At 39.5% G+C, this 27,044-nt stretch overlaps 2 protein-coding genes across 5 annotated transcripts; both read right to left on the reverse strand.

Moving 5' to 3' along the window:
* Positions 1-66: 66 nt before the first annotated feature.
* On the reverse strand, positions 67-7,158 carry LOC146710718 (serine/threonine-protein phosphatase 4 catalytic subunit B). 3 transcript variants are annotated; one of them, XM_085453318.1, is made up of 9 exons: positions 7,029-7,158; positions 6,099-6,379; positions 4,712-4,763; positions 4,573-4,623; positions 2,778-2,879; positions 2,492-2,665; positions 2,242-2,368; positions 1,932-2,121; positions 67-1,049 (listed from the first exon to the last, which is right to left on the reverse strand). In XM_085453318.1, the coding sequence occupies exons 2-9, from the start codon at positions 6,206-6,208 to the stop codon at positions 920-922; spliced, it is 936 nt and encodes a 311-aa protein (XP_085309444.1). In that variant the 5' UTR covers positions 6,209-6,379; positions 7,029-7,158; the 3' UTR covers positions 67-919. The 3 variants fall into 3 exon arrangements, with proteins under 3 accessions (XP_085309444.1, XP_085309442.1, XP_085309445.1); XM_085453316.1 differs by having other exon boundaries at positions 6,904-7,158; XM_085453319.1 differs by having other exon boundaries at positions 7,068-7,153.
* An 873-nt stretch (positions 7,159-8,031) lies between these two features.
* On the reverse strand, positions 8,032-25,702 carry cln3 (CLN3 lysosomal/endosomal transmembrane protein, battenin). Of its 2 annotated transcripts, none has more exons than XM_085453321.1 (15): positions 25,443-25,702; positions 25,320-25,356; positions 23,790-23,886; positions 23,127-23,210; positions 21,219-21,298; positions 20,438-20,523; positions 19,688-19,760; positions 18,108-18,251; positions 15,726-15,865; positions 12,156-12,208; positions 12,013-12,081; positions 11,832-11,887; positions 11,643-11,736; positions 10,747-10,887; positions 8,032-10,485 (listed from the first exon to the last, which is right to left on the reverse strand). In XM_085453321.1, the coding sequence occupies exons 1-15, from the start codon at positions 25,495-25,497 to the stop codon at positions 10,369-10,371; spliced, it is 1,326 nt and encodes a 441-aa protein (XP_085309447.1). In that variant the 5' UTR covers positions 25,498-25,702; the 3' UTR covers positions 8,032-10,368. The 2 variants fall into 2 exon arrangements, with proteins under 2 accessions (XP_085309447.1, XP_085309446.1); XM_085453320.1 differs by having other exon boundaries at positions 12,156-12,211.
* Between the last annotated feature and the right edge of the window lie 1,342 nt (positions 25,703-27,044).

Consider the following 27,044-nt stretch of genomic DNA (forward strand, 5'->3'; position numbering starts at 1 on the left):
AATAACAAACTGACAACTGTGGATTTGTAGCCATCTTTCATAAGGAGGTGCAACTGAATTGATATATCAGCATAGATACAAAACCTTTATTTTCACAATATCAAAATTGACACACCTACAGAGAAGTGTAGATTAAAAGAAATTAAGAGGGCAATGGTTAATACATGACTCGTGTTGGGAGTCGTTACATCTCTGGTGTTAAGATGTGAGGGTGTGGAGCTCTCGGGAAGCTCTTGTTAAAAGGAGCACATGTGGTGGGAGACAGTTAAACAGCAAATAAAGAGAAGAGAGGGCATTTTGTTTAATCCTGGCAGCAACAATTATACAAAAATCAAAAACAGAGACAACATATGCATTGAAGGAATTTCTAAAATGATAAAACTGAAGCTTCCTACGGCTGCATACTTTAGAAAAATCATGAAAAAGGAGAAGGAAAAAAAAGAAGAAGAAAAAAAAGCACTCCTTCCAAATACGTCTAAAACTAAATGACAGTGTCTGTCACAGGAGGGGGACAAAACAAAAAAAAAAAAACAACAACTACTACAATTGTAGTGAAAGTTGAGCCAGGAAAGGAGAAATTCATATCTACACAGAGTGAGGAAGATGAGAACAAATGGAAGGAGAGCAGAAAGAAATGGCCATCTTTATGTAGCTGAAGAGAAATGACAACAGTCATGGGCCCATTAACCACCTCGTCCTTACACCTTCCACAGTGACTGCTCTGTCAGGCTTGGGCAGTAGGGCAAAAAATCCAGCTCTTCAAGCTGAAGCTGTGCAGGAGCTTGGCAGGGTTTGGCAGGTTTTCTGTCTCACTGCTTTGAGTTCACACTGACAGAACGATCCAGCGGCAGGATGGAGGGCAGCTGATTTGAAACGGTACTGGAAATTTGGATGTGTCATGGCTGTCTGCTCAAAGACTTCACAGGAAATAGTCGGCTACTGGTTTCTTGGAGGGTATGCCTCTGGTCTCTTGTGGTGCTGCTTCAAATATGATGAACTCCCGCTGTAGATGCTCATCCAACTCCAAGATGGCTGCTACATTACCACATCTGTTAGGAGAGGAACAAACATTGGTTATACACAAAAAGAGCCTTGTGTATATTTAATTAGCACAGTTTCAAACATTTCTTTGGTATGAAACAACACCGAGATGGCCTTAACCATGCCTGATCACTGGAAACTTTTCCTTTTATTAGTCATGCAATGTATGTAATCCCATCTATTCTGATTGTCAGTGGCCTTTCGTGTCGCCTGTCAAGAATAGAATGAGTTATATCAACTTTATATAGACCATGTTTCATATTTTGATCGAGGAAAATTTCTTTCACTGTAATTATTTTTAGTGTTTTATCACCCAGCCATAGCACAATGGTATAAACTGCTCTATAGATAAAAGTTTCCTTACTACTATGCTTGTTAAAATGCATTCCCCAAAGTGAGTATTGTTTTGTATCTATGCCAATTGGGTCAAAGCAGCAGACTGACATGTATGAAGCATTATGGGGAATCAAAATGTTACACAACGGCTTTTAATGCTTATTTGTCACAGGGGTAACCATCTCATATTTCAACAGTAGTAAGGTAAACAGAACAAATAGTCTGTTTATAAAGTAATCCACCATGAATGGAGGCTTGACTGGCCAATTCAGCTGACGTCAGTTGATGCTAGAACAAACCCGAACATGGTTCAACTTGTTGTACAGCAAGTCTCTACACAGCAGCAGGTATGCCTTTCCAAACATTTGCAATCTTAACATTGGCCTGCATAAGCTGTAGATTTCAATTTATAGTGCTGGAATTTCACTGGTAATTGCTGTTAATACTAAGACAACATGATCCGCCTTTGGAATATTTCAGGGACCAAATCAGTATTTGCATGACGAGGACATCTTTCCCCATTCAAGATATCTGAGATTAATGTAGCTATGTACCTGTAGCAGTAGTTGGGTGCTGACCACACTGTGAGCACCGTCTCATTGAAGTGCCACTTGTAGCCTTCCATAACTAGCTGATGAGCTCGACAGATCATGTGGATGTCGTTGGCGGCGTTGAACTGAGCCACTACGTCACTCCCAAATAAGTAGCCGGCACCTCTAGGACTCACCCCCCAGCCTGTGGTGTCTGAAAACAGAGAGAAACTGGTCACACAAACACATCCGTCATACAGTCCTTTAATTCTCCACTGCTGTTTCTTGTTAACGTCAATTTCAATTTTTAGATGTCCAAGTGAACTGTCTGTACCTTCAGGGTCTGACCACAGGAGGTCACACATTGGTCCATCATGGGGCACTTCCTGTTTTCTATCAATGGTCCGGATCTGATCCAGTGTCTGGATGGAGGGAGACAATCCCCCGTGCACACAGAAGATCTACAGACACAGAATTATATCAAAACAAATGAAACAGCTACGTTACACAGGGAGTTTTAAAAGCAGTAACATGTTCAGAAGAAAGCGCTACATATGAAGTAAGTGCTGGATGACGTATCTAACCTTGCCATCGATAATAGCAGAGAGAGAAAGGTAGTCGAAAATCTCTGTGCAGTATCTCCAGACAGTGACTGAGCCATATTTGCGGAGGCACTCGTCATAGAAGCCGTAGACCTGGGTGATCTGCCGGGACTCGTGGTTTCCCCGGATCAAGGTAATCCGGTCTGGATAACGTACCTGGATCGTACAGCAGAGATAAAAGATGAAGAAAAGGGAGTTCTGACACCCCGTGGGAAAGTAAATGTAAAAACTGTGACTGGTGTAGCTCAGCAGTGGACAGACAAACTACCTTAAGAGCTAGCAACAGAAGAAAAGTCTCCACACTGTAGAAGCCTCTGTCCACAAAGTCACCCATGAACAGATAATTTGTCTCCGGGACATCTCCTCCCACCTGTCATGCAGAAAAATGAAAAAGAAGCCCTTTAAACAGATGCATACTGGTAATTTAATGTGCACAAGTCTCTACCTCCCCAACTCACAATAATGGGCTCCAAGACCTGCAATGCACCAAGATTGAACCATACCACTAGGGCTGCACGATTTTGCATAAAATGAGAATCACGATTTTTTGGCTTAGAATTGAGATCACGATTCTCTCACGATTTTCTTTTCCAGTATAAATATTTATCGCGCTTATTAAATGCACATCAACTTCGTAACAGTTGAGACTGAACATAAAAACAATAAATAAACATAAAAACAACAAATGTCTCACATTTTGTCGTTGCTGCAAAATGTTGTACTGCTTGAAATTCCATCTCCACCGTTGCTCGACGCTGCGTGTATAGAGCAGGCAGTGCAACAATAGAAAAATAGTTGCGGGACGGCACTGTGTCGCGTTTGTCTAGGGTGTTGATCATTTTCCTAAATCCCTCGTTTTGCACAGAGTTGATGGGAGCCATATCTTTGGTCAGGTGATAAGTGATAGCCTCCGTAATTTCTTTGTGCCTGCGGGAGTTCGACGGGTATAGGGAAGCGCTGTATAAGGTTCCCGTTATTGATGTTTGGGTGGTTGACCGGGACGGATTTTCTCCTGTCACTTTCTCGTCATCCCTGACGTGCTCTCCGTTGTTGTTTCCCTGCTAATTTTAGCATCACACGGCACAGCTTCTGTATCACGTGGTATAAGGCTCCGCCCTTGCCATTTGTTGAGCAGGAAGAGTGAGCGCTTGTTTTCATGCAGAGTACGTCCCGGATCAAAATGCGGTACAATCGTCGTCGTTTTTTTTTTGTTTTGTTTTTTTTTTAATCGTTGTCATTTGGAAATGAGCTCGCACATAAGTATGAATCGAGATTGCGATTTTCTAACGATTAATCGTGCAGCCCTACATACCATATCTCAAAATATTACCTCACATGAGATTAGTAAAAGAAACTAGCATCAATTCACTATTTGGACGACATTTTGGTCCAATACTGACTCAAAGCTACACTGGGTATCGATACATTGGAGCAGCAGTGTACTGCTTGCACCCACTCTCGCTCTTCATTACGTCTGCTGTAAATCTTATTGAGAAGCCTCTACTGGAGCATTTACAGCAACATAACATGATGCCAAGTTTCTCGTCAGCTTCACTGTGTGAGTGTGTGAGGAGGTGTACTCACAGGAAGAGCCATAACAGGAGAAACTAGGATGTCCATAAGTAACAGCAGTATGAAATGAGACTCATGCATATTTTAGCTGAAAAATAAAAATGTACCCCCCCCCCCCCCCAATTTTACTAATACCTTTTCACTGGATTTATATTCTTAAATATATTTATTGATGAATTTAGGAGCGCAGTGTGAAAGCTGAGCGACACGTTGCCTTAAACATAAAGAACGATACCCAGATTTTCATCAGAATTAAGAATACGAATTATTCATTTAATACAGTTATGGAATCAGTACTCAGTATGGTCACACACTCAAACTCCAGGCAAGAGTATCAAATTTAAAAAGCTGCATTTATTTCTAATAACTAACCAAGTTTAGTAGTGCTGTGCAGGATTGTAACTCAGCAACAGCAGTATCATACTTAAACGATGAAATATAACCCAATCAGAAGCAAAAGAGATTTTAAAAACAAATAGAAAAAAACTTACTCTAAAAAGTTCTTTCAAGTCATAGAACTGACCGTGTATATCTCCACAAACCTGTAAGAAATAACAGGAGAAACATTATTACCACATTTATCTGACATCCAGGCAAATTCGGAGACAACAGTGAGTAGATGTTACTTACCGTAACAGGAGAATCTACTCTCTGGACATTGCTTTCTTCAACCAAAATCTCTCTAAAGAAATAAAAATACATATGTGTATTTATTAATAAACAAATAACGCACAACAGCACAAGACTAACAGCAGACATAAAACAATCCTTGAGTTACAGACAAGCACCCCCTAGTGGCCACATCTACCGTTTCCTGTTGTGACTCCAGAAACACAGCTGACAGGTGATGTAACTGCAACTTGAAAAATATCCAAACTAAACAGATCGACTTTTTGAAGCCCAGTGACAGATCCGGGGGGGGGGGGGGGGGCACCTTCACTCCTCCACCAACCACAATAATCATTTCAAATTAAGATCAGATTGCTTAAATTGTTTCTCCATCATCCTTATCTGAGTTACTTGATTATTTAATAATATCCAGGAGCAGCTGATTGGCTAACAAAGGTCAGTCAGGATAAGGCTCCATTTAATGAGTCTGTATGGCAGTTTGCATCCAGTAGACTTATCCCAGTTCTTCCTAGTTCACAATAGGCCTGTGATTGGTCTTGCGCCTTATCCTATAATGATCGTAGCATACCTTTGCGTATATTTTTTTTTTCCTGGACTCCTCCAAGATCTTCAATCTTGATTAAATTTAGTCTATAAACAACCTAGTCCTAAAATTCAATTCAATTCTATTTGTATAGCAACAACACTGACCTCAAAGTGCTTTATACAGTAAAGATCCTGTCAGATCCCCAGAGAAAACAATCAAATGGGCCTCTATGAGCAAGCACTTGGCGACAGTGGGATTCGTAACATTTATATGGTGATTGATTAAAATATTAACTTTAAATAAAAAATATTATTTTGTTTACTGTGCATTTGTGTATAGAAACTGCATGATCAAGGTCTACCCAACATACCCAGTAGCATGTTTATATGCACAGTGCATAGACATTTAACAGTCACCAGAGGGTTTAAGTTTTAACAACTCGTAAACTATTCCTGTTATATATCGTTAATAGATAAATATATTTTCTTTAAAATTCTCAGCTGTAACTGGTCAGCGTCTGATGCAGGTCTGGCTAGTCTAGTTAATCAATTTTTGGCATCTGTAAAACTGTGCCAAATCAAACATGCGGAGCTCACCCATGTAGTGACCCCTTTGTCGAAACAGCCATTGGTCTGCATATAGTTAAGACAAAGAGGCTGCCCCATTACTTTTGAACATTACATATAAATATATTTAAGCTCTACTAAATATCACCCCTCTTAAAGTAAGTTTAATTCGCAATCCTTCCCGTTCTTTAAGTATTCAGAAATAAGACAACAGCTAAACAGTTTTCTGCCTTGAATCGAGAGTGTATAATTGATTAAATAAAAGTGCTGTTGGTCCAAGCACACTGATGCTTACCTAGCTTTGGCACACAGTGCTTTGACTTCATTTTCCTTGATGAGCTCACAGCGTCTGAGCTGCTCTATCTGTCGGTCCAGGTCACTGATGTCCCCCATTGTCACACACATAGGGAGAGCTGCTCACACACCAGGCACACACTCCTCTTCTCGCACACTGGGCTCGCTTAAATATGTGGCTCCAAGAGCGAACAGCCCAAACAAAAACTTCCTCGAAAGCAGCCGGGGGGCTTCAGCTCTTAAACGTCAGGGTATTGCTACGACGATGCTCGGAGTGACGAACTGCAGACAAAAAACATAAATTAGGTTATTCAACCGAAGTAATTCCGAGCTAAACATCGCAATAACAACCTGGTAGGCGGATAATCCAGTTTAGGTAATGTCTGCTGTATGATAAATAAGACCCGGTCGTACATAGAAATCCCTAACTAAACGCCAATTTAACACACCACTGTGAAAGTCATACGACTAGTTTGTTCACACCTAACATAAAAGTAGTCTCCCACAGAAAACTGATGTTATTCGTTAGGGAATGTAAGGCCTCGGGGCGTAGCAGTAAGCTAATATTAGCACGCTAGCTTACATCACAGCTAACGACGTCAGCGAACAACTGATTCTTTGATAACTTAGCCAACCATTTTGTTTGGGAATTTGAACAGATGCTTCACAAAAATGTCTGACAGTCGATACCAACAAACTACAGATAATCTATGTGCCAGAAAAAAACAAAATAAAAGCAATGTGTTAAGCGTAGTTGAAATGTTGCATGTTAGCGGGCTAATCGATGCCGACCTGGGCTAACTTACTTGGTTTTCGGCGTCAACGCTGGTTACTGCTAATGTCGCCAGTAAACTAGCTAACGCGAATAACACTATTTAAAAACGGCTCAACTCGAATAACCAAAAACAGCGAGCAAACGAAAAGAACCAACGTTAATATATTTCAGTCCATGGAGCGTCGGCTCACTCACTGGCCCCTCTTCTTCCCCCGGTCTCGTCTTTGCCGGTTTACGCCTGCCGTGCTCGTGAACACTTGCAGGTCGGCTGTAACTTCCGGTATAGGAAGCTCACTACTCAGTCTACTCAACCCGACATTCACTGTAGTGGTAATTTACAGATCGCTTACTAGTCCATCCCAAATACTGAATATCATGAAAAGTTTATTTTTGTTTTCTTTTTTTAAGTGATTAATTTAAAAAAATAAACTCGATATTTATTGTATGAAAAGTATTTCAAAACCCTTTCTTACAATTTTGATCAAGTTTAAGGACACTGAATAAAGTCAGAAATACAGTATTTAATTTTGAGCCTCCCTATGGCCCCACAATAAGCAAGCAGGTTCAGGGTGGACTGAGCCGAGGTCAAAGGCAGGCCTCGGCTGTCCGATCCCCTCTTGCTGCTGTCTGAAACTGGAAAAGAGATATTCTAATATTTTGATTCAGGATTTCTGATTACCACCAGCTATAAACCATTATCATTAAAATCAAGAAAATATTGAACTACTGAAATATTTGACTTGTAACGAAGGTAGAATATACCCTTTTAATTTAATTATAAAGAATTAAAGTTTTTGTGTCATGTTCTGTGCTCCACTATGAAATGTAATGTAGTTCAAGTAGAAGTTTAACAAGAAAAATGTGTGTTATGGAACAGTAACCTATATTTATACATTTTAATTCATTTTGGCTTAGAAACATCACCTATAGCTTTGGGATACCACAGTATAAATTCTCCACTCTACAAGCATTTGTCTGATATATTAGGCACAAAGTGGACAGCAGAGAAAATACTGCAGATTGCTGACTATAGCAACCTTACTTTTTTCCCTAAATAATTTTGAATTAAATATTAGGTTAATAAATGGTTCACGAAACACCCCAGTTAAAGACCAACCTATGTTATCTTACATCACTATAAGTAATAAAGCACGACACATTCCAGTTTATGACACATACACTTTATATCAAAGAAAAAAATCGGTACAATTAGAAATGTCACGGCTCTCTGCGCAAGAAAGGACAACCACATGTTTGTAGCTAACTGGCAAGCTAACAAAGTCAAAGTGAACCTCATCTCTGATTTCCTGTAAAATTTGATTTGAAGCAAGCAGAAGATTAAAAAACAATATTATATTGTAACAAGGTTCTTCCAGTTAAGCATTAGCATTAGCTTTATGTGGTCATTAGAATGTCAGTAGGACCGTTGGTCTGCGTTTGAGTGTTCAGGAGAAAACAGGACACATGAATCAAGTATTTAAGGACATAAACTGCATTCCAAGAAAAGAAAACAAATTCAACAGCCCACAATGTTACAAAAAAATAACAAAAGTGCTTCCAAGAATTTTAGTAAAATACATGTCAGCATGACGGCATGAGCAACCTCTATTTTCTTTATTTTACAACAAAAATATTAAAATCAACTTTGTTTCACATCTCAGCCATTCCCAGGTGTTCTGTGCTCCACCTGCAGTGACTAACTGTGCCACAGTTTAACAAGCAGTCTTTCATTAGAATCAGAAAAGCCACAGCTAAGCAAAATGATGTCAAGTTGCACACGATAAACATCACAAAAACAAATCTGTGTGTGACATTGTTTTTGTACAAATCTGAAACAAGTGGCATTTTAAAGCTCCGAATGATCTCCTGGTATTAAAAACTATAATAGAAGGCATTTTTGCTCGCTTTGTTACATACACTCACATTTTTGCTCGCTTTGTTACATACACTCACATTTTTGCTCGCTTTGTTACATACACTCATCATGGACATGAATGTCATGGTAATTTTGGACTTTAATCATTTCTTTGAATTGTTTTCTTCCCAGAGAGGAATGATTTTATAGCATCTGCAAAAACAAAAGACTTTGAAAATGAGAATTGGATGCACATGGTTGAAGTTAATTTGGAAAAATTTCCACCTCAATCAGGCATGATTCTGACGTTATATTTGACCATTATTCTTCTCTTGGTTTCCTGGTACCAACCTGGATTTTAAGCATAGTCCACAATCTTTCAGTAAGATTGAAGTCACCTATAGTCATGTCAAAAAAATAATGAAAATCCCAAATTTCAGATTCATTTCTACGATGAGTGTTTGCAAACGTTTGACTACAACTGAAATACGAAAGTAATCTCTGCTATTTATTAACATGAATTAAACTCTTAACTATAGAACTACTTATTATAGAAGGCACTTAGTGAGAGCCGTCAGGCTTCAGCATTATATTTACTCACAGTTTCTTCAAATAATAATAATAATGTATACTTTATTGATCACCGTGGGAAAATTCCTCTCATTTAACCCATTCACTCAGTGAAGCAGTGGGCAGCCACCAATCTAGTGCCCAGGGAGCAGTACCTTGCTCAGGGTAGCTGTTCAGTAGATTCAAACCCCCAACCTTCCGATCATGGGGCAACCACTCTACCTACTGAGCTTTATTTGCCCCCTGAAAGCAATAGTTTTATAATTTCACCTCCCAAAAATTTAATTGCAGCATTCAATGACTGAGCTCTCTGACTTTTAAAATAGTTTGAAAATAGTAATGGCACATCCTAGCTGAGTAGTCATTCATAGAACAGTTTCTGAACCCAGAGTTCAGTTTGAGGAGTTAATGTTAAAATGAAGGTCAGTAAAATAACAGTTTAGATTTTAAGGTAAATCTTAGCGTTGAAGGTTGGTGTGGAGGGATTTCCTACACGATACTAGCTGCCTGGTCACAGCTCAGAGATACTTTATACTTAAAGAGGACTCTTTAGTTACCACAATTAAAACACAGTAAACTTGCTGAAATGACATCTCCTCTTCTGTGACTTTAAAATGTATTGCATTTATATATTTTTTATTCATTATGTCAAATTGAAATATATCCCGATCTTGTTTCACATTGAAAGCTTTTGTTCTGTGAACCACTGGAAGGTTTTTCATGAAGGAAAACCACAAAGAAACTGGTCATCAAAACAAGACAATATTTTCTGGCCTATCGGTTTCACTGATCTGTGTTTCAGGTTTACCTTCTGTGATCGTAGGTAGGATGTTATTGATATTATTTGATCTCTGGCTGAAGGTAAAAAACACTTTTGTGGACTCTGGACTTTCTATATAGTTCACTTGCTGTTATCTATAAATATGCAGCAAGTACAGGATGTGGAGTCAAAGACTTTATATTGACATTTTTATGTAATGTCTGCTTTTTGTCTCTAACCCAGTTCGGATTTAAAAATCGAACGCACCCACGTTTTGCTTACTCATCGTGCTGGTCAGTGTGTGGGCTTGGTTATAATGAACAGAAGTAAGTGTGGACAGGAAGAGATATGAGTCCAGCCACAGTTATGCCCAGGCTGTCTCCAATGCTGGCAGCAGCCATGGAGAACTCCCTGTGTCTGTCTTCAGTCTGTAGGAGAAAAGAGAAGACACTCTGAGGTAGATGCATGCTTACTGTGGAGTAAAAACAGCTCAACAGTGCACAGCTGCTTCTGTACTGATCTCCTAAAATAATCATTGTGACATTTGCAGAGTGTGTATGTATCCGTGAATGGATAAAAAATGAAATGCAGCTTTGCACAGAGGTCGAAGAACAGAAAATATGGAATTATCCAGATTCCTAAAGTCAGAGTCTAAACTATATGAATGGTTCTCTGAAGCTGTCCTTTACCTCCTTGCTGATGAAGTGGAAGGTGTTGACATATGCTGCTCCACCCAGCAGACCCTCATAGAGGATAAAAGTGAACACCAACCAAACAGTGGGCAGGAACAGGTAACGTACAGCAAACAGAAGAAACACAGCGTTCAGCGTCTGTGGAGAGGAGAGAGAAGCAGCTCTGAGAAACACAGCAGTGTCTGTAAAGTATACATTCACACACATTTAACAACCCCATATGCATGTACTATAGTTATCTGCATCACAAAGCAACACAAATTATTCAGTCACCTGAAAACAAACCATAAACTATGCAATGTATGATGGAAAATAATCATTTATTCAGCTCTCCTATTATTTCAGCCTGAGTGTCACTTTGTCCTAAACAGTTGTTGAGACACTCTGCAAAGCCACACCTCTCCTGGCTTCTTTCTTTTTCTACAGTCAGATTTTCTCCAAATTTCTTGCCTTAGAGGTGCAGGCTTCTCTCTTATACAACATCATCAGCACTTTCTCTGTTTCACCTGGAAATTTACACAGGGTCACTGTGTAAATAGTATGAACGTTTCCTTGTAAATATTACTAGATGAGGATCATTGTGTGGTCGTAATTTTTTGAGGACAGCTGCTGCGCCGTTTTGTTATTGGCTGCTCCTAACACTTCTATGCACTAATGCAGCTTCACCTACTGCCTAATGGACCAATTATGGATTTGTGCACAACATTTTATATGCACTACGTACACACAGATACACACAAGCAGCAAAAAATACTGATGTTCAAATCTATTGTTTGTAATGAGTAGCCAGTCAGAATAAAGTTGCAGGTTAAGCTCCTCTACCAAAAAAAGGGAGCCTAGCTTAACCCAGACATCCTTCTGGTGCTGATTTGTATTTTATTCTCATTTCTCACCTGCAGAACACTGAGAATCCACACTTTCCTGATCTTCACACAGTGCAGAGAGGATCGAGAGAGCAGTACACCAAGCTGGTACAGAGTCTGATACCTGAGGATGCAAACAAGAGACAAGTATAGCTGCACACCCCAAACAATCTGCATGAAGTCATTCATACTGAATACTCTCTGTAATGGATCACTGACCAGCGATACTGAGCTGCATGGGTCAGGAAAATATTGTGGAAGAACAGGAGTTCCATCTTACAGAGAGGGAAAAAATATTCCTGGTTCAATATTCTCACAACATCACACAAAATCAGAGCCAAGTTTCACTAACAGCATGCAGTGAGCTGAGTGTGCTGCTAGAGGGCATCAGAGGACTCACCAAACCCTGGTTGATGAAATACTCGGTTAAGTAGACCACTCCCAGTGGAAGCACAAACCTCCACAAGCCCTGCTCACAGAAATCAAGTTCAGTAACAGTTTGGCTGAACAGTTTCAGATCAAACAAGTAAACGGTGTACTTACTCTGATAACAAACAGTCTCTCTCTGAAACTGAGAGGCCCAGTGGGTTGGTCCTCTGCTACATTCAAGAGGAAGAGAACATTATTTCCCAATAAGCAGCAGAACTTTAAAACGACAATTCATTCACATAAACTGTGAAGTTCCACAGCAGGAGATGAAGTCAGCAGCCTCATGTTCACTGTCTTTGTTAAGTGTTAACAAACAGTTTGCAAAAAGAAAGCTGTGATAACGTGGTCAGAAATTACAAATCATTGAAACATTTCATTTCTGGGTACTAAATGATACGTATACACATAGCAGCCTCTCACTGAGGCCACTGTAAGGTAACATATACAAACTGTTGAGCAGCAATAGGAAGCAACTGCCAATACACTGAGTATCAGTATCAGTCACATGAGTAAGAACAGAGAGGAACATGTGATCCGTTTAGCTTAGCACGCAAATTTGTGTTCCAAAGGGTGGTCAGAAACTGAGACAGCTACTGCAGAGCCTGTGAGCGCTCGTATTTTACTCCGGCTACAATTTGGCCTTCTGGCACAGACGTACCGGAGCATTCAGGCCCTCACTGCCAGACCGCGAAAGTTTCTTCCCCCAAACGTCAGACTACTGACCACTCAGTGACTGGACTGACACACACACTTATCTGCACAATCTCATATACACAAACATGCACAACCAACTGTCATTGATGCACATTTCTGTTGCACTGTTGTGTCTGTATCGTTCTGTTCTGTCTGGTGCTGCAATGTTTTTTGCAGTTTTTGCACACTTGCACTGTATGTATGTATGTTGAAGCACCTTGAGGTGACTTTTGTTGTGATTATATAAAGCGCCAAATCAATTCAATTCAAATAAATAAAATTGAATTGAATTAAAATATGTAGTCCTGTGTTGATTGTCTTTTATATGTCATGTCATATATGTCATTGACCATGATACTGGAGGGACGCTGTCTCGCTTCACTGTGTACTATAGCACTGAACATGGTTGAAATAACAATAAAGCCATTTGACTTGACCTCAGGTTTTCCTGTAACCATTTCAAATTAAAAGCACTTTCGTGCTTCACTGGATAGAAACACTTAATTTCTTAACTGGGCTCTTATTCTGAAATATTATGAAAACAAACGTTTTTTATTTACTTGTTAAGAACCATCATACAGTAAGTGAGGAAGAGAGGAACATGCATAGTTTAAATGGAGGCAGTGAGAGTCAGGATGAAGCTGTGCACAGACGACTTTCTGCAAGTGAAACTAATGTTTGATGCCACTGCAGATGTGTCATTTGATATATGCAAAAACTCAGGTAACCTGCATGCACATGTGCGCTACACCTCTGCCAATGCAGTCACACTGTGGCTGTATCCCAATTCAGGGTCTGCAGCCTTAAAGGCCGCTTTTAAGGCCGATTACGTCACAGTGACGCGACGAAGGCTGTACCAATTCAAAGGCTGCTCGGTTTTAAAGCCTTTACTTTAAAATATACGCCGTTCAATAGCTGACCTTAATCCTACAGAGAATGTGATGATTTTATGGATATTTAACCTCCTAAGACCCGAACTTTTCCATGACATGCATTTTTAATTTCTCTTTGATATTTGGGAGTATTGAGGCCCGATGAATGAAAAACAAAGAATTACCAGATTTTTTTTTTAATCTTATTTTTGTTTTTAAGAAAAATAAGAGCTACATATGAGGATATTTGTTTAAAATTTTGATAGAACAGTAGCAGTATAATGTCCTCGTAAGTGGATATCAGGCCCTTGTAGAGCAAAATTTAGTATTTTGGTCTAAATAACCCAAAATGTGATGTCCACATATGTGGACGCCAGGTCCTAGGAGGTTAAAGTAAACACTGAGACAAATTGAGTAATACCAACATATTAAAACAACAATATTTGTCTCTTATATATAACACAGTTATATATACAGTGTCAAAGAAACCTGTCTTTGAGTGAAGATTTAAGGTGACAGCAAATACAAATAAATGCAGCTTGAATCTTTACTGAAGCTCAGTATTTGAAACAGAATTCTTTCACTGCTTTAATAACTAATAATGATTGAAATAATGACTTTAATATTGTCCATATTATATTTACATTACCAAAGTAAGATGACTTTAGTCTCATGAACAACATTAGCTAATTGTTATTTACAAGCTAATCTTAAAATGACTGTTCAGTACAGAAGTGAAGCCCAATAATCATGATTTCACAGTCCTGTGGTCTCAGCCTCAGATACTCATCAAATCAAAGCTCATGTACAAACAAACAAACAAACAAACAAACAAACAAACAAACAAACAAACAAACAAACAAACAAACAAACAAAAGATTTTCTCCTTCATTTCTGTCAAATAATGCTGTATGAAACGTTTCCAGCTGTTAGTGTCATGGTTGCTAGGCAACCTGGGCAGTGCCACGGAGACTAGACCGTCCCATTTCACAAGCCTCGCACTTCCGGCCTTAGTCTTCCTTGAGTACGCGGCCCTTGTGGACCGTTAAGGCTGCAGACCCTGAATTGGGATACAGCCTTTGTGTAGGTCAAATGCTGATTGGTTAAAAAGGAAACAGCATGTTCACCTTGAAGACAGAGGCATTAAGAAAAATCAAAGACCAAAAAGTACACGAGAAAAACATGAACAATACTGCAGCAGACAGTTTTGAGGAAGTTTCACTTCCCCACTTCACCAGAGTCTCTTATGACTCTTCTGTGAAACAGAGGCTGAGCTAAAGAACCAACTGAAGGCCAAACATAATCCACCGTAGCCCACATTATTGGCTCTTTCGAGACACTTCACTTAGTGACAATAGGCAGCCACAACACATACCTGCCAAACTCATAGCTCCTATGGACTACCAGCACACATTCAAAAAAGGAAGAGAACTTTTAAGAAGTCTGTTGTTTATACTTTAAACAATAAAAATATAAAATTAGCCCCGTTTTGCAATTTTAAAATTTGGGCTATAAACCTGCTGACTGACAGATTAATAACATTACTTCTACCTTCTTAGCTGAGGTAAATATAAACTACTGTTGTGCTTTAAATACCTTTTCACTGTTTTCCATCTGAGCGACTCACATCTTCCCCTACGTCATGACCTCCTTTTATCAATTTCAATAAAGATGTAGAATAGTGCGTTTCCTCTCACCATGTCAAACAGAAACTGACACGTGTTGATGACCATCTGATTAGATAACAGCAAAGCAACGCTCTGGGATCTTTCAGGCGTGTCTATTGGGCAACAGTGTAAAGTCATCATTGTAAGAAAACGTGAGTGTCTGTGGACAAACTTCAAATGTAAATGATTTTATATCTTCATCATATTTGTTGCATCTGCCTTTTTGTGCAAATTATTGCTTAAAATGTTAAAATTCATGTATTCTTACGGAAAAACAAAACTGGTGTCATGGAGGACTCAAACACTTACAGGAACTCATGTGTTCGTGTTCAGTTAGTAGATATATCAAACAATGAAACAGAGTTTGTCTTTACAGGATTTGGTTGCTGAACTTTATTTAAATTTCAGTTTATTGCTGATTTCATGCTACACCCTTCTAATGTGACATTTACCTGTGGTGGAGCTCTCGGGCTCCTCCTCGTCTGAACTGTCCAGAAGTTGCTGTCTGTCCTCAGAGACCAAAGCTGCATACTCAGTGTCCTTGGTCCTCCACTGAGGTAATGAAGGTGGACAAACCAGCAGGAGGAAATAGCTGGTAAAATTGTTGGGATGAAGAAGACGACAAATCATTTTGTAAGTTTCAGCTTCATTTATACGCAGTTTACAGGGAAAAAGTCTCAACAGGAAATACAAACTACATCCTGTCAATGTCTCATTTGACTGAAGTGAACTGGAGTCAACTGAACTCAATTAAAGTGACTATTTGGCCACCACTTCACCTCCACAGATGAACGCATTGGGCTACCTACACCTTAGACCTACAGAAGCTTAATTCAAAATTGGACCCTTGTTAAGTCTCTGTTACGACCCAGCTCAAAAGCCGCAACATAAAAAAGGAGATGAATACCAGATTGTGGGTGAGAAGAGGTTTTAATCCTAAAATGCATAGCAGGTCGGCTAAAATGGCTGGCTAAAAAGCCTGCCTCAGATATGCCTTTATCAGCACCTGACTAGGTGAACACACTGAGGAGATTAGGGGCTGCAGAGGGACATAACACCTCCTCCCTCAAAAGGGTTCCTCTAGGACCCCTACATTTATTAAAAGCCCCCCTGAAGCCTTCAGGTCCTTGAACCACAAACCTGAAATAAAAGTAAAAGCTAACAGAAGCACAGTGTTCACATTATAGTAGGCATCTTTAAGCATGGATGCCCCTGCATGAGGATTTGAAGTTGCCACACTGAACACACAGGAAGTAACATGTGACCAACACAAAGGAGCACGACAGTCACAAACTCAAAATGATTACTTGACCTGCTACAACACAAAACCAAAAGTAGCAACAAATACCCACAATCAAGTGATCTGTTGTTTCCACCACACAAATGGTCACATTCAAATGGCCTTATACCACAAGTTACTTTAACCCTTTAAGACCTACCATAGAACCAAGTCCGCCAGAGCTTATATTATATTTTTACATGCTGTGGAGCCATTTTTGGGAGCATTTCAAGTTGCTATACATCAATACAACCATTATAGCCCAGATTTTAATAATATGTATTCATTAAGTGCATAGTAATTACATAAATTGCAAAAAAGTGCAATAAACTACAAAAAAATTGAAAATCGTTTTTGCTTTTTTAACATATATTTGTAGTTAGAGAAATTTAAGAGGCTTATCCCTCAAAACTGTAAATACAAAAAAGTTGCACAAAATAGTTTCCCACCACAGGAAATTTATTTTGAGTGTCTTCATAGTTTTATTTTTGAAATACACCAATTTTTATATACTGCAGGAAAAACGAAAATAAATATTATACTGCAAATTTGCAAAAAAGCAGCATATGCATCAAAATAAACTATTTCCAGCAGTGCAATATGAGTCCTCAGCATCCCAGAAACGACACAGAAAGTCATAAAGTCAAAGATAACTTTTAAAAAGACCAGTATATGCCCTGAGGCCCTGATGGTAAAAAAGACTACATTTCCGCGAAAATGAAGTCACTTCCGGTTTCGGGCCGGTAATGGCGGAAATGCAAAAGTTCGCGCTGACGTCTATTCCAACTAGGAAGTGTTATGAACAGCTGATCGGATCGGCAAAGCGTGTTTCTGGAATATCATGTTTTTGTTCCTGCAAGCGCTTTTTATGCAGTTTTTGCAAAGCTTTATGTGGAAGGAAACCGTGACCTAGGACAATCTGATGGCATAAGATGTAAGTACAACTCCTCCGGTTTCATATGCAAAAAAACAATTTGCGCTAGCTTACGTGGTTGCAGTGCTACTGGGATTTAAAAATAGTTACGCAAAACAGAGCGTGTCCGCTCCGATCGGCTCTAAAGGGTTAATCCACAAGGTTCAGTAAAGAAAGCATACTAGTGACCAACCACAAAATGGAGAGCTATGGCCACACAATGATCACATCAAGGATGGCTCAGCACCCCTCAGTGTTATTGCCATCACCTGGCCAACAACACTCACAAGTGATCCAGTAGCCATATTTCCCACAGCACTAAAGGTCACAGCACAAAACACTCACCTCGTGAGGATGTCATTAGCATCCATCACCACTGACATATTAGATGCACACACGGTGTACATGCTATGACAACTTAAAAACAGCCTACCTGCCTAAGCCACAAGACCATAGTTAAAGAATGTCTTAATCCCCTGCCAAGTTTGGTGCCACTGATTCACTTTAAGCAACTCCCATCCAAAAATGCTAAAAACAAAATAAGATAATATGTCCACAAATAACAAAGCACAAACTAACTATCTGAGTGAGCGATGAGTCACAACACAAAAATACAGAGAATCCTTGTCCCTGCACACTTACCTTACCACCATAGTGAATGGGACGACCAGCATGATAAGCAGTGTAACCCGTGGTGAAAGGCCAGCTTGGATGAGGACTGAGTAAAGGAGGGCTCCAATAAGACCAGCAGCACCAGTGCCTGAGCCCCAGCCTTCCAGTACACTCCTGGAGCAGACAGAAAACCACCGTTAATGTTCCAGAGTAAAAATAAAAACACGGTTGGAAGACCATTCACAGCTTCTTAAACTCATTTCTGACCGGGACTTTATCTGCTGTGAGTCTAAGCTGTAAGCAGGATTACTGTTAGAAGGAAACTTGGAGTTACTGTGAAAAAGCTCTGTCATCGTGGAAACTGACATTTAAAGTCAAGCACCCAAACTACGTAACTCAGTGGAAAATGTCTGATATCAAGAATATCAGATTGATAACTCCTTCATAACTTTTCTTTTTGCAAACCTGTAGCAGTCCATCTGTTCTCTGCTAGGCATCAGCACAGCTGGTCACTGATGCCAGCTGATTTATGCTGCTGATGTCTTTTGAAGAAGGAATTATCTTACAGAGGCAATCAGTGGGCCCCAGGGCAGCTGTGGCTACAATGCAGCTTGCCATCACCAGTGTGTGAATGTGTGTGTGAATGGGCAGATGACTGAATGTAGTGTGAAGCGCTTTGGGGTCCATCAGGACTAAGTAAAGCGCTACGCAAATACAGGCCATTTACCATTTTTACCAAGATCATATAACTCTGTGGTGCAGACTGTCCAAGAAGTCTGGGAATTCTGGTGGTGTTTTTTATTAGTGTGTAACTTATTAATGAGCAGGTGTGTCTGTGTGCACAGCTCATGGAGACAGCACTCCAACCTCTGCTTGAGTCTGGCTCCATAAAACACTATGACGCTCCAGAAACAAATGGGTGGCATCAGGGAGAAAATGATGAATGGAAATTTGTGTAAAATGTATGAAAAATAAACTCACTTTGCTTTTCTTGTTATCATCTGTATTTTATTTCAGTTTTTAGTTAGAACTGTCAACAATCCCAACCCCTCTAAACTTTTGTTTTTATAAAACAACCAAAGCTCCTTACTCTCAACTTACATTTAAACTACTGTAAAATTACTTTCTGCAAACCTCCATTAATACTGCACACTTGGTATTGTTCATTTAATTCTGACACATAGAATTAGTTTTGTTTTGTTTGTTTTTTTCAATTTTTCTTTTTCCATAGCAGTTAATTCACTTGGACTTTGTTATATCAACTTAATGAATTATTATTTTATTTATAATTTTTTATCTTTTCACAATTTTTACTAAGCAAGTGTAACAAAAAGTAATTTCCATTGAATGATTCTGGTCTCAAGCTATTCTTACTTCAGTCCTGGCAGAAACGGGATTCCACACAGCAAATAAAATACAAATAAAATTTTGTCTTTATGCAGGAATTCAAAGAATTCGACTGTGTAAACTCTGCCTTGTTCACAAACTTTACCCTACACTTTGGGCATCAACCCAAGTTCTGTCATCTGGACAAGCTCTGTTTGAATCTTTAATAAGAGAGCAGCAACTGAATTCAAAATTGGCAAAAAGAATGAGTGAAGAGTGTTTACCTGCTGAAATATACTGTTAGAGAGAGGAAGGACAACTCTCCCAGTCCTGAGCTGATACTGGCAAAGATCACTCCTGCAAACACAGCCACAGAGAACGTGATCAGAGAGAGCAAAGAGGAAGAATTTATTCTTTTGTTTGAAGAACAAACTTCAATAAAAAGAGCTCATTTACAGGACCTTTGTGGGCAGTCACAATGGTTACATTTTAGTTACTGGTGAACTGAATCGAATTTAGTTGCTCTTTACTGACTTATTTTATTCACATAGAGGTCTGCTTGATTCTAACAGTAATGTCTGAAATAGTGCTGTCTATTAAAAAAAAGAAACAATTTCCATCCACTGCTAATGGTATTTTGCTGCACAAGCCCTTTAGAGCCTATCAGGACATTTCTAGCAAGCAGGGGCCATCTTTGCATCTGGTATCCAGTTCTACCAGTAGATCTGTGGTGCCAGTATCACTACTGCTTTCAAGGTGGCAGCATTTAGTTTGGGGCTGGTACGTTTGGTGTCTGGAGGAGTGTATTTGATAGAAGCGTGAACGGGTACGATAAATGATTATTTATAGCAGCAGTAAAGCTCTATCAAGCTTCTGTGGAACAACCACAGATGCTCACAGTAGATAAGAAGAAATTAAACCGAAGAAAATAACTCAAAGTTTTATCTAATCCACCTTCTAAAAGCTCATCAGAGCCATATCAGACACCCTTAATGATAAAAGATCTGATCTGAATTATTAACAGGTTGCTTTACCGAGAATACTCATCCACACAGCTGAGGAGAAGGACACCAGGAGGAAACTCGTTGCTGCCATGATGGCACAGAACAACACTCGAATGCTGGGATAAAAGAACAGGAATTAACCAGGAAAGCTGGAAAGCACCATGACAGCGATGTTTTTATGCAGACAGCAAGAAGAACTCAGTCTGTTAACAACTGACTTCCTGACTATATCACACACAAAACATATAAAGTCCAATTTTTCTTTTCTTTTTCAGCTCTGATTAGTCAGCCGGGGCCACTGAAACCAGGCACAGCCATTAACCAAGTAGGTTTGTTTATTGCTCCAATTTCATATGTTTGGTCACTGCTAAGCTCTCATTCATAAATTTAACATCTTATATACATGAAAACATTAAAGCCAGACGAAAACAAATGGAGATCATTATTGCCAAAAGACATCACAGCAGCTCAGCAGCAGCACAAAAAGAGCGCCAAAGGTGGGATTGAGTGGAAATAATATGCAAATAAAACAAAGTTCTTGTTGTTTTCTTCTTCTGTCTCTTTTTTTAAACCAAACTCAAACCTCATGTTGCCAGTGGGGCTAAAATCCTGACACCTGATACAAGCACACTACTGTAAAACAGGAAGGACGTCACAGTTTTTGTCATTTGCAAGTTTGTCAAAGAAACAACTATTTGTTTATTATCAGTGCAGTGAAATCAGATCGTACCAATAATGTGAGTGATGATTGTTAGTTACTGTAAAAACACAGCAAGTGGAAACAAAGAACAGCAATCAAAGTAATAATTACCCATAAGGCATTTTGTGGATCACAAAGGGAGCGAACAGTTTGATGAAGAGTGTTGGTAGGATGTCAGCTAACAGCACAGCCTGCCAAGAAAAATGTAACAACTGAACGTCTGTGGACACAAATGATACAGCTTGTAGTTTCTGCCACACCATCCATCCTTATGCCCTCCTTCACTACCATCCATCAATCTCCTCTGAGGTCTTCCTCTTGTCCTCCTGCCTGGCTGCTCCATATCTAACATCTTTTGTCCTGCATTTTCAGTTTCTGTCCTCTGTACACGTTCAAACGCTCTGATATACTAATTTCTAATCATGCCCATCCTGGTCACTCCTAATGAAAAGCTTCAGCTCTACCTTTTGCCAGTGCCCACTGTTATCACACCATACATCATCACAGCTTTTACTACATTCCTAATTCCTCCTCTAATTCTTCTGTCACAAACCACCCTTTACAATCGTCTCCACTCCTCTCTGTTGTGCACTGCACATTACTTTGGATGACTGATTACAGGTATTTAAACTTATCTACCTTCTCCATTTCTACTGCTTGCATGTTCACCTTCTCTCTCTCTCTGACTGATGTTCAGTCCTCATCTCTCCCACGCTTACCTCCACCTGTCCACACACTGTTCCACCTGCTCTCACTACATATCATAACGTCATCTGCAAACATCATCGTCCACAGAGACTCCTGCATGAACATCACAATCACAATCAAAAGGGGCTCACAGTAAAGAGTGCGGATGCCACCCCCAGCTTAAACCCATCCGTCACTCCTACCACACACCTCACCACTGCTGCCTCATACATCTGTCAATAGTTTTAATGAAGCTGGGAAACAACCAGAAATAAAACTCAGCTTTTATTTTTGGGTGTTAGGAGAAAACTCTGTAAAAAACCCAGGAGAAATAAAGACACAATGAGACAAAGTTACTTTCTTTGCTAAACGTGTACACGGGTGAGCTGCTGAGAACAACTCACACCATGCACAGTGGCTTGGCATTTTTTATAGGCACAGAGCACAGAGACAGTGAGAACAGGATAAGAAAATAATAAACAGATAAAATAAACAACTCCATATGTGGTACTAGTCTCGTCAGCAGAGAGCTGGGAGAGAGCTGTGAGAGATAAAACAATATGTCCCAAAACAATATGTCTTTGCTGGGAAAGTCTAAAAGGATAATTCTAAACTAATCTAACCATAGACAAAGGGCATCTTTGTACATTTAAAAGAAGGTAAAGAAACATAGAATCATTTTTCCTGTAACATTGGGTTTTGTGGATTAAACTGAGAACACATGTTAGACCTTTTTCTTTTCCACACTTTCAAATGTACCAACAAACAGAACGCATTATTTATGTGGAGCGTGCTACTACAGTGATGGTGTTTGGCTGGTCCACCATAATGTAATGGCCATGACAACTAAATTATATAATACATAAATGTATGTGCTCAGTAATGTCTCTATAATGATAATAATATTTTATGAGTTTTTCATAACCTCCAGGAACCTGAAATATTTATGATCTGCTAAATACTGTTGACTACAAACATGAACATGTTTCCTAACTTACTATCTAAGATACAATCTACAGTATATCTGTTATTATACCATATATTGGACTGTATTTATTGATTGAATATACTTCTGTTAATATGTACACATTAGCCTTATTAGTGTAGGAAGCTTTCCTGCTGTTATCCTTCTTTGGTTAAGTGTTATACTAGTTTCAGTACCTCATCAATCATGTGACGTTTGTCTTTTTTAAAATAAACATTTAAAAGGAAGTCACCGCTTCTAAACGAGAGCACAAACTGTGAACCAGTCAAAAGTTTATAACATTTGTCTCGACACTAAACACCCAGAACAAACGTTTTACTGCATCAGTGCAGTGAACCTTTATTTACCGCAGTAGAGACAGGGTTGCAGTCATAGATGCTACTGTTGCTACTGTTCCCAACTTGGAAGTCCACGTGCAGTGAGGCTGAAGTCTGGGAAACAATAATAGAAATATACAGCTGAGAAGTTCACTTAACCCTAAACATAGAACGACTTTGAAACGTGACCACTGCCAAACTACACTGCTCAAAAAATAAAGGGAACACTTGAGTCACACATCAGATCTCAATGAATGAGATTTTTAACTTGAGAATATGAACTGGTAAAGTACATCATGCAGTTTATTGTGGAAAAATAAGATGTAACGATGGAAATGGAATCAGAGGAAACCAAAGTCATCCTCTGCCTGGAACATGATGAGTATATGAGCTCTGGCAGCGCTCCTCATCACATGACCGTCCTGCTGCAGGGTTAGAGCTGTGCACTCTGAATAGACTGCAGGTACCTTCTCTTACTATGAGCAGTGACATAGAAATAGTTGTTGTTACTCCTCCAGTGCACCTTATGCATCTTTCATTTGCACCTAAGCAGGTGAAATGCATTCACAACAGTTTCTGTTTCCTGATTGGACAGATCAACATCTCTGAAGACTTTGTGCCAGAATCCAGTGATCAAGTATTCCTTTCATTTATTTGAGCAGTGCATATTTAAATACACATTTGTTCTCTTACAGACGCCGTTTCATTTCGTGACTCTTGTTTCTCGAGAATGTCATGTGCGGCGCTCAGCATCACCACGTAAGCAAAGTTGTTGCACAAACCGAGGAGCCTGTATAGATGTGGAAAGATAAAAACGAGATACGGAGATGCATCAAAAAATAACAACTTAATCAGCGGCTGCAAAATTTCTCTCAACATAAAACCCCCCAAAATATCGTGCACTCAGTACCGTGCACTTTCAAAACTTTTGCATTAGCAAGCATTTATCAGCTACTCATAGTTTAGTTTTTTGAATTCATTTAAGGATACATTTTTTAAAATAATATTAAAACTTTTTCAACAAAGACCTTTTCACAGTCTTTGTGCTTTTCATGTCGTTAACCTTTGTTCTTTCAAGCTTCTTCAAAGTCTTCCTTTTCCAACCTGCCTTCCACCTTTTTCCTGTCCATCCTTCCAGTTTGCTTCTTCATTATTTTCTAGCTTTCATCTTCTTATAGCTTTGTGTATTTTTCCCTCCCTCCTTTGTTAATTGCTTGTTTTCCAGTAGCAGCTAAAGTGCCTTTTCATTTCACTACCTGCTATGCCACCTTGGGCTTTCCATCTGTGCTTCAGTTTACTTACTAATGTGAATTATCAGTGTGACAGAATTCAATGACAACTTTTCTTTTGTGACTTATTTGTGGCTTTTTGTTTTTACTACAAGGTGATGGTTGAATGGCAATAACGTAAAGAGACAGACCGAGGGAGAGACATGCAGCAAATGCAAAACACAACGGAACTCAGGTCTCTGCAATGAGTACGAAGCGGAGCACGAGTACTCGGTCCCTGGCCTTTCCTCTGCCTTTCTGTCTCCATTTTCCCTTTGCTCCCTTTCTGTCGTACATGCTTGAGACCTTTATTTATATCTGCGTTGCTCTCGTGAACCTTGAGCCGTGAGTAGGTGAGTAAGAGACGTGACATATGACACTGTGCTTCAGATACAGTGATAGATCTGAAGCAAAGACTCGAATGTACAAGAGAGGCTACTGATTATTCTCCTGCTCAGTCCTGATTATCATCTTTGCTTTCCCAGTGCCGACTCAAGTCTGTCGTTTTTCCACATAAAGACCTGACTGCACACACAGTGAATAGCCAATCTTAATGTGCCACCTTGAAGCAATTCCTGAAGTGCATGTGGTCTTAGGAAGGCTTGCTGGAGGAGCTAAATACATAAAAGGGGCGGGGCCCACAGCTGAAAAATCCGATTAATGGTGAGAGGAAGACTACAAATAAGACCTAAAAACATTTCCTCATTTCTGCGTGTGAATAAACATAGCAATGACGTGTATCTATAGGTTCTTATCACATCCCATTAAAGTTTAGGGAGAAATGAGAGATGACGAAGCTGTGGACTTCACTTTCACAGTCAGCACTTTTTATTCGCATAAGAAGTACTTACGAGCGAACAACGTCTTTTACTATAGATACGACACAACATGTATTTAGATGAAATAAGAGGGATCTTTCTTATTGGTGATCTGTTGAAAATATCGGGACACTCACCAAAATCCAATCCAGTTGCGGATTTGTACGCAACGACCTATAAATGAGAGGATAAAGCAAACGTTAGGGACTCACGGAGCAATAATGCTGATAGTTACACGAGTCCGCCGCTGACACACTCACCGGTACCGTCAAGTCGCTGAAGAGGATCTGAGTTGACACTGGCTGGCTGCTCCATGTTTACAAACCAGTCCAAGCTAAATGAAAGAGAAACTGAGTTGGTCTCGAACCGCTGAAAAGCACACAGCTCTCATTCTAACAGGCTCTGAGCTCCCACCAACACTGGCGAGAAGCTGTCACTAAGAACGCCCCGTAACTGCTTTTACGGTCCTCAGCTCAGCAACTTTCACAAACCTCACCGACGAAGCACCAGAGACGGCGCTTCAACCTAAAACCTCCCCGCGGAAACAATATCAGCTCTGAACGTTCCTGATCCGCCTGAGACATTAAGTTTGCTCAAATTCAAATAATGTCAAGAACACAGTTGGATTTTTATTATAATATGTCAAACAGATATTCGTGAGTGATGAAACGTTATTCTTATCAGCAGGTAGAAGCTGCAATCGGCTTGGGAAAAGTGATCGTTATGTTTCTCCTTTTTTTATCTGGTAAAAAAGTCTTTCCATCAAAAAATGCCTCCTTCAGAGATCGTAACAAATACAAAATCACAGTAAAGTAAACCAAAAAAAGACTTCTAAAAAGAGGACTGACTATAATATAGGTTCAATAACACATCATAAAGATACTTGCAAAACACTTTATTTTTAGAATCAGAATACTTTATTGATCCCTGGGGGAAATTATTTTTTGTTACACTTCTCCATTATAAACAAACATTAACAAGACAGACAATACGCTAACTAAGAATAGTACCGTGTGTGTGTGTGTGTGTGTGTGTGTATATATATATATATATATATATATATATATATATATATATATATATATATATATATATATATATATATACACACATACATATATATATTAGGGGTGCAACTAGGGCTGCCACGATTTGTCGACTAGTCACGATTACGTCGACTATCAAAATCGTCGACGACTGATTTAATAGTCGACGCGTCGTTTGAAGCTTTGTAAGATCACAAAAGACGCAGGAATAAGTGGCAGGATTTAAGAGTGTAATACCGGACTGAAACAGAAGATGGCAGCATTGCATGTACAAGGATGTCAGCTACCGTTAAACCCCGAAGAAGAAGAAGAAGCAGCTGTGTCCCAGAATTCATAGCGCGGCCCAGCGCAGTTTCCAACAATGGCGGCAGCTAGTTAGTTTTAATATTACTCTTATTATTCTTTCTGGGTCACAAAATAAACGTTTAACATATTTTCAGGCGAGAATGTAGCTGTGTAAACCTCAAATATCTGCTCAGTTTATCAAGACACCACATATTTTCAAAAGCGCTCCGACGTTTTCGGAGACATCTGTTACCCACTAGCTCGTTAGCGAGCCGGGGGCTAGGCTCACTAGCACCGTGAGAACACCGGACTGCCCGCAAATCATTTTCAAACCCACCGCCGTCTTTCGCTACTCAGGTTAAATATATATATGAGTCACTTAGATAACTTAAAATGTTACTGTTTGGCTTTTTTTTAGTATTTTATTTGTTCCTGAGTAAATCAGTTTGTCTGAGATTAAAGTTATAGTTTTTACACAGCTGAATAAACGTCAAGCAGACAACTGATTATCAGAAGTGTGAGATGCTCCAG

Source organism: Copadichromis virginalis, linkage group LG4 (assembly GCF_057382275.1).
Source record: "Copadichromis virginalis isolate Kocher_CV1m ecotype Utaka linkage group LG4, C_Virginalis_male_GT1.1, whole genome shotgun sequence".
Taxonomy (NCBI): Eukaryota; Metazoa; Chordata; class Actinopteri; order Cichliformes; family Cichlidae; genus Copadichromis; species Copadichromis virginalis.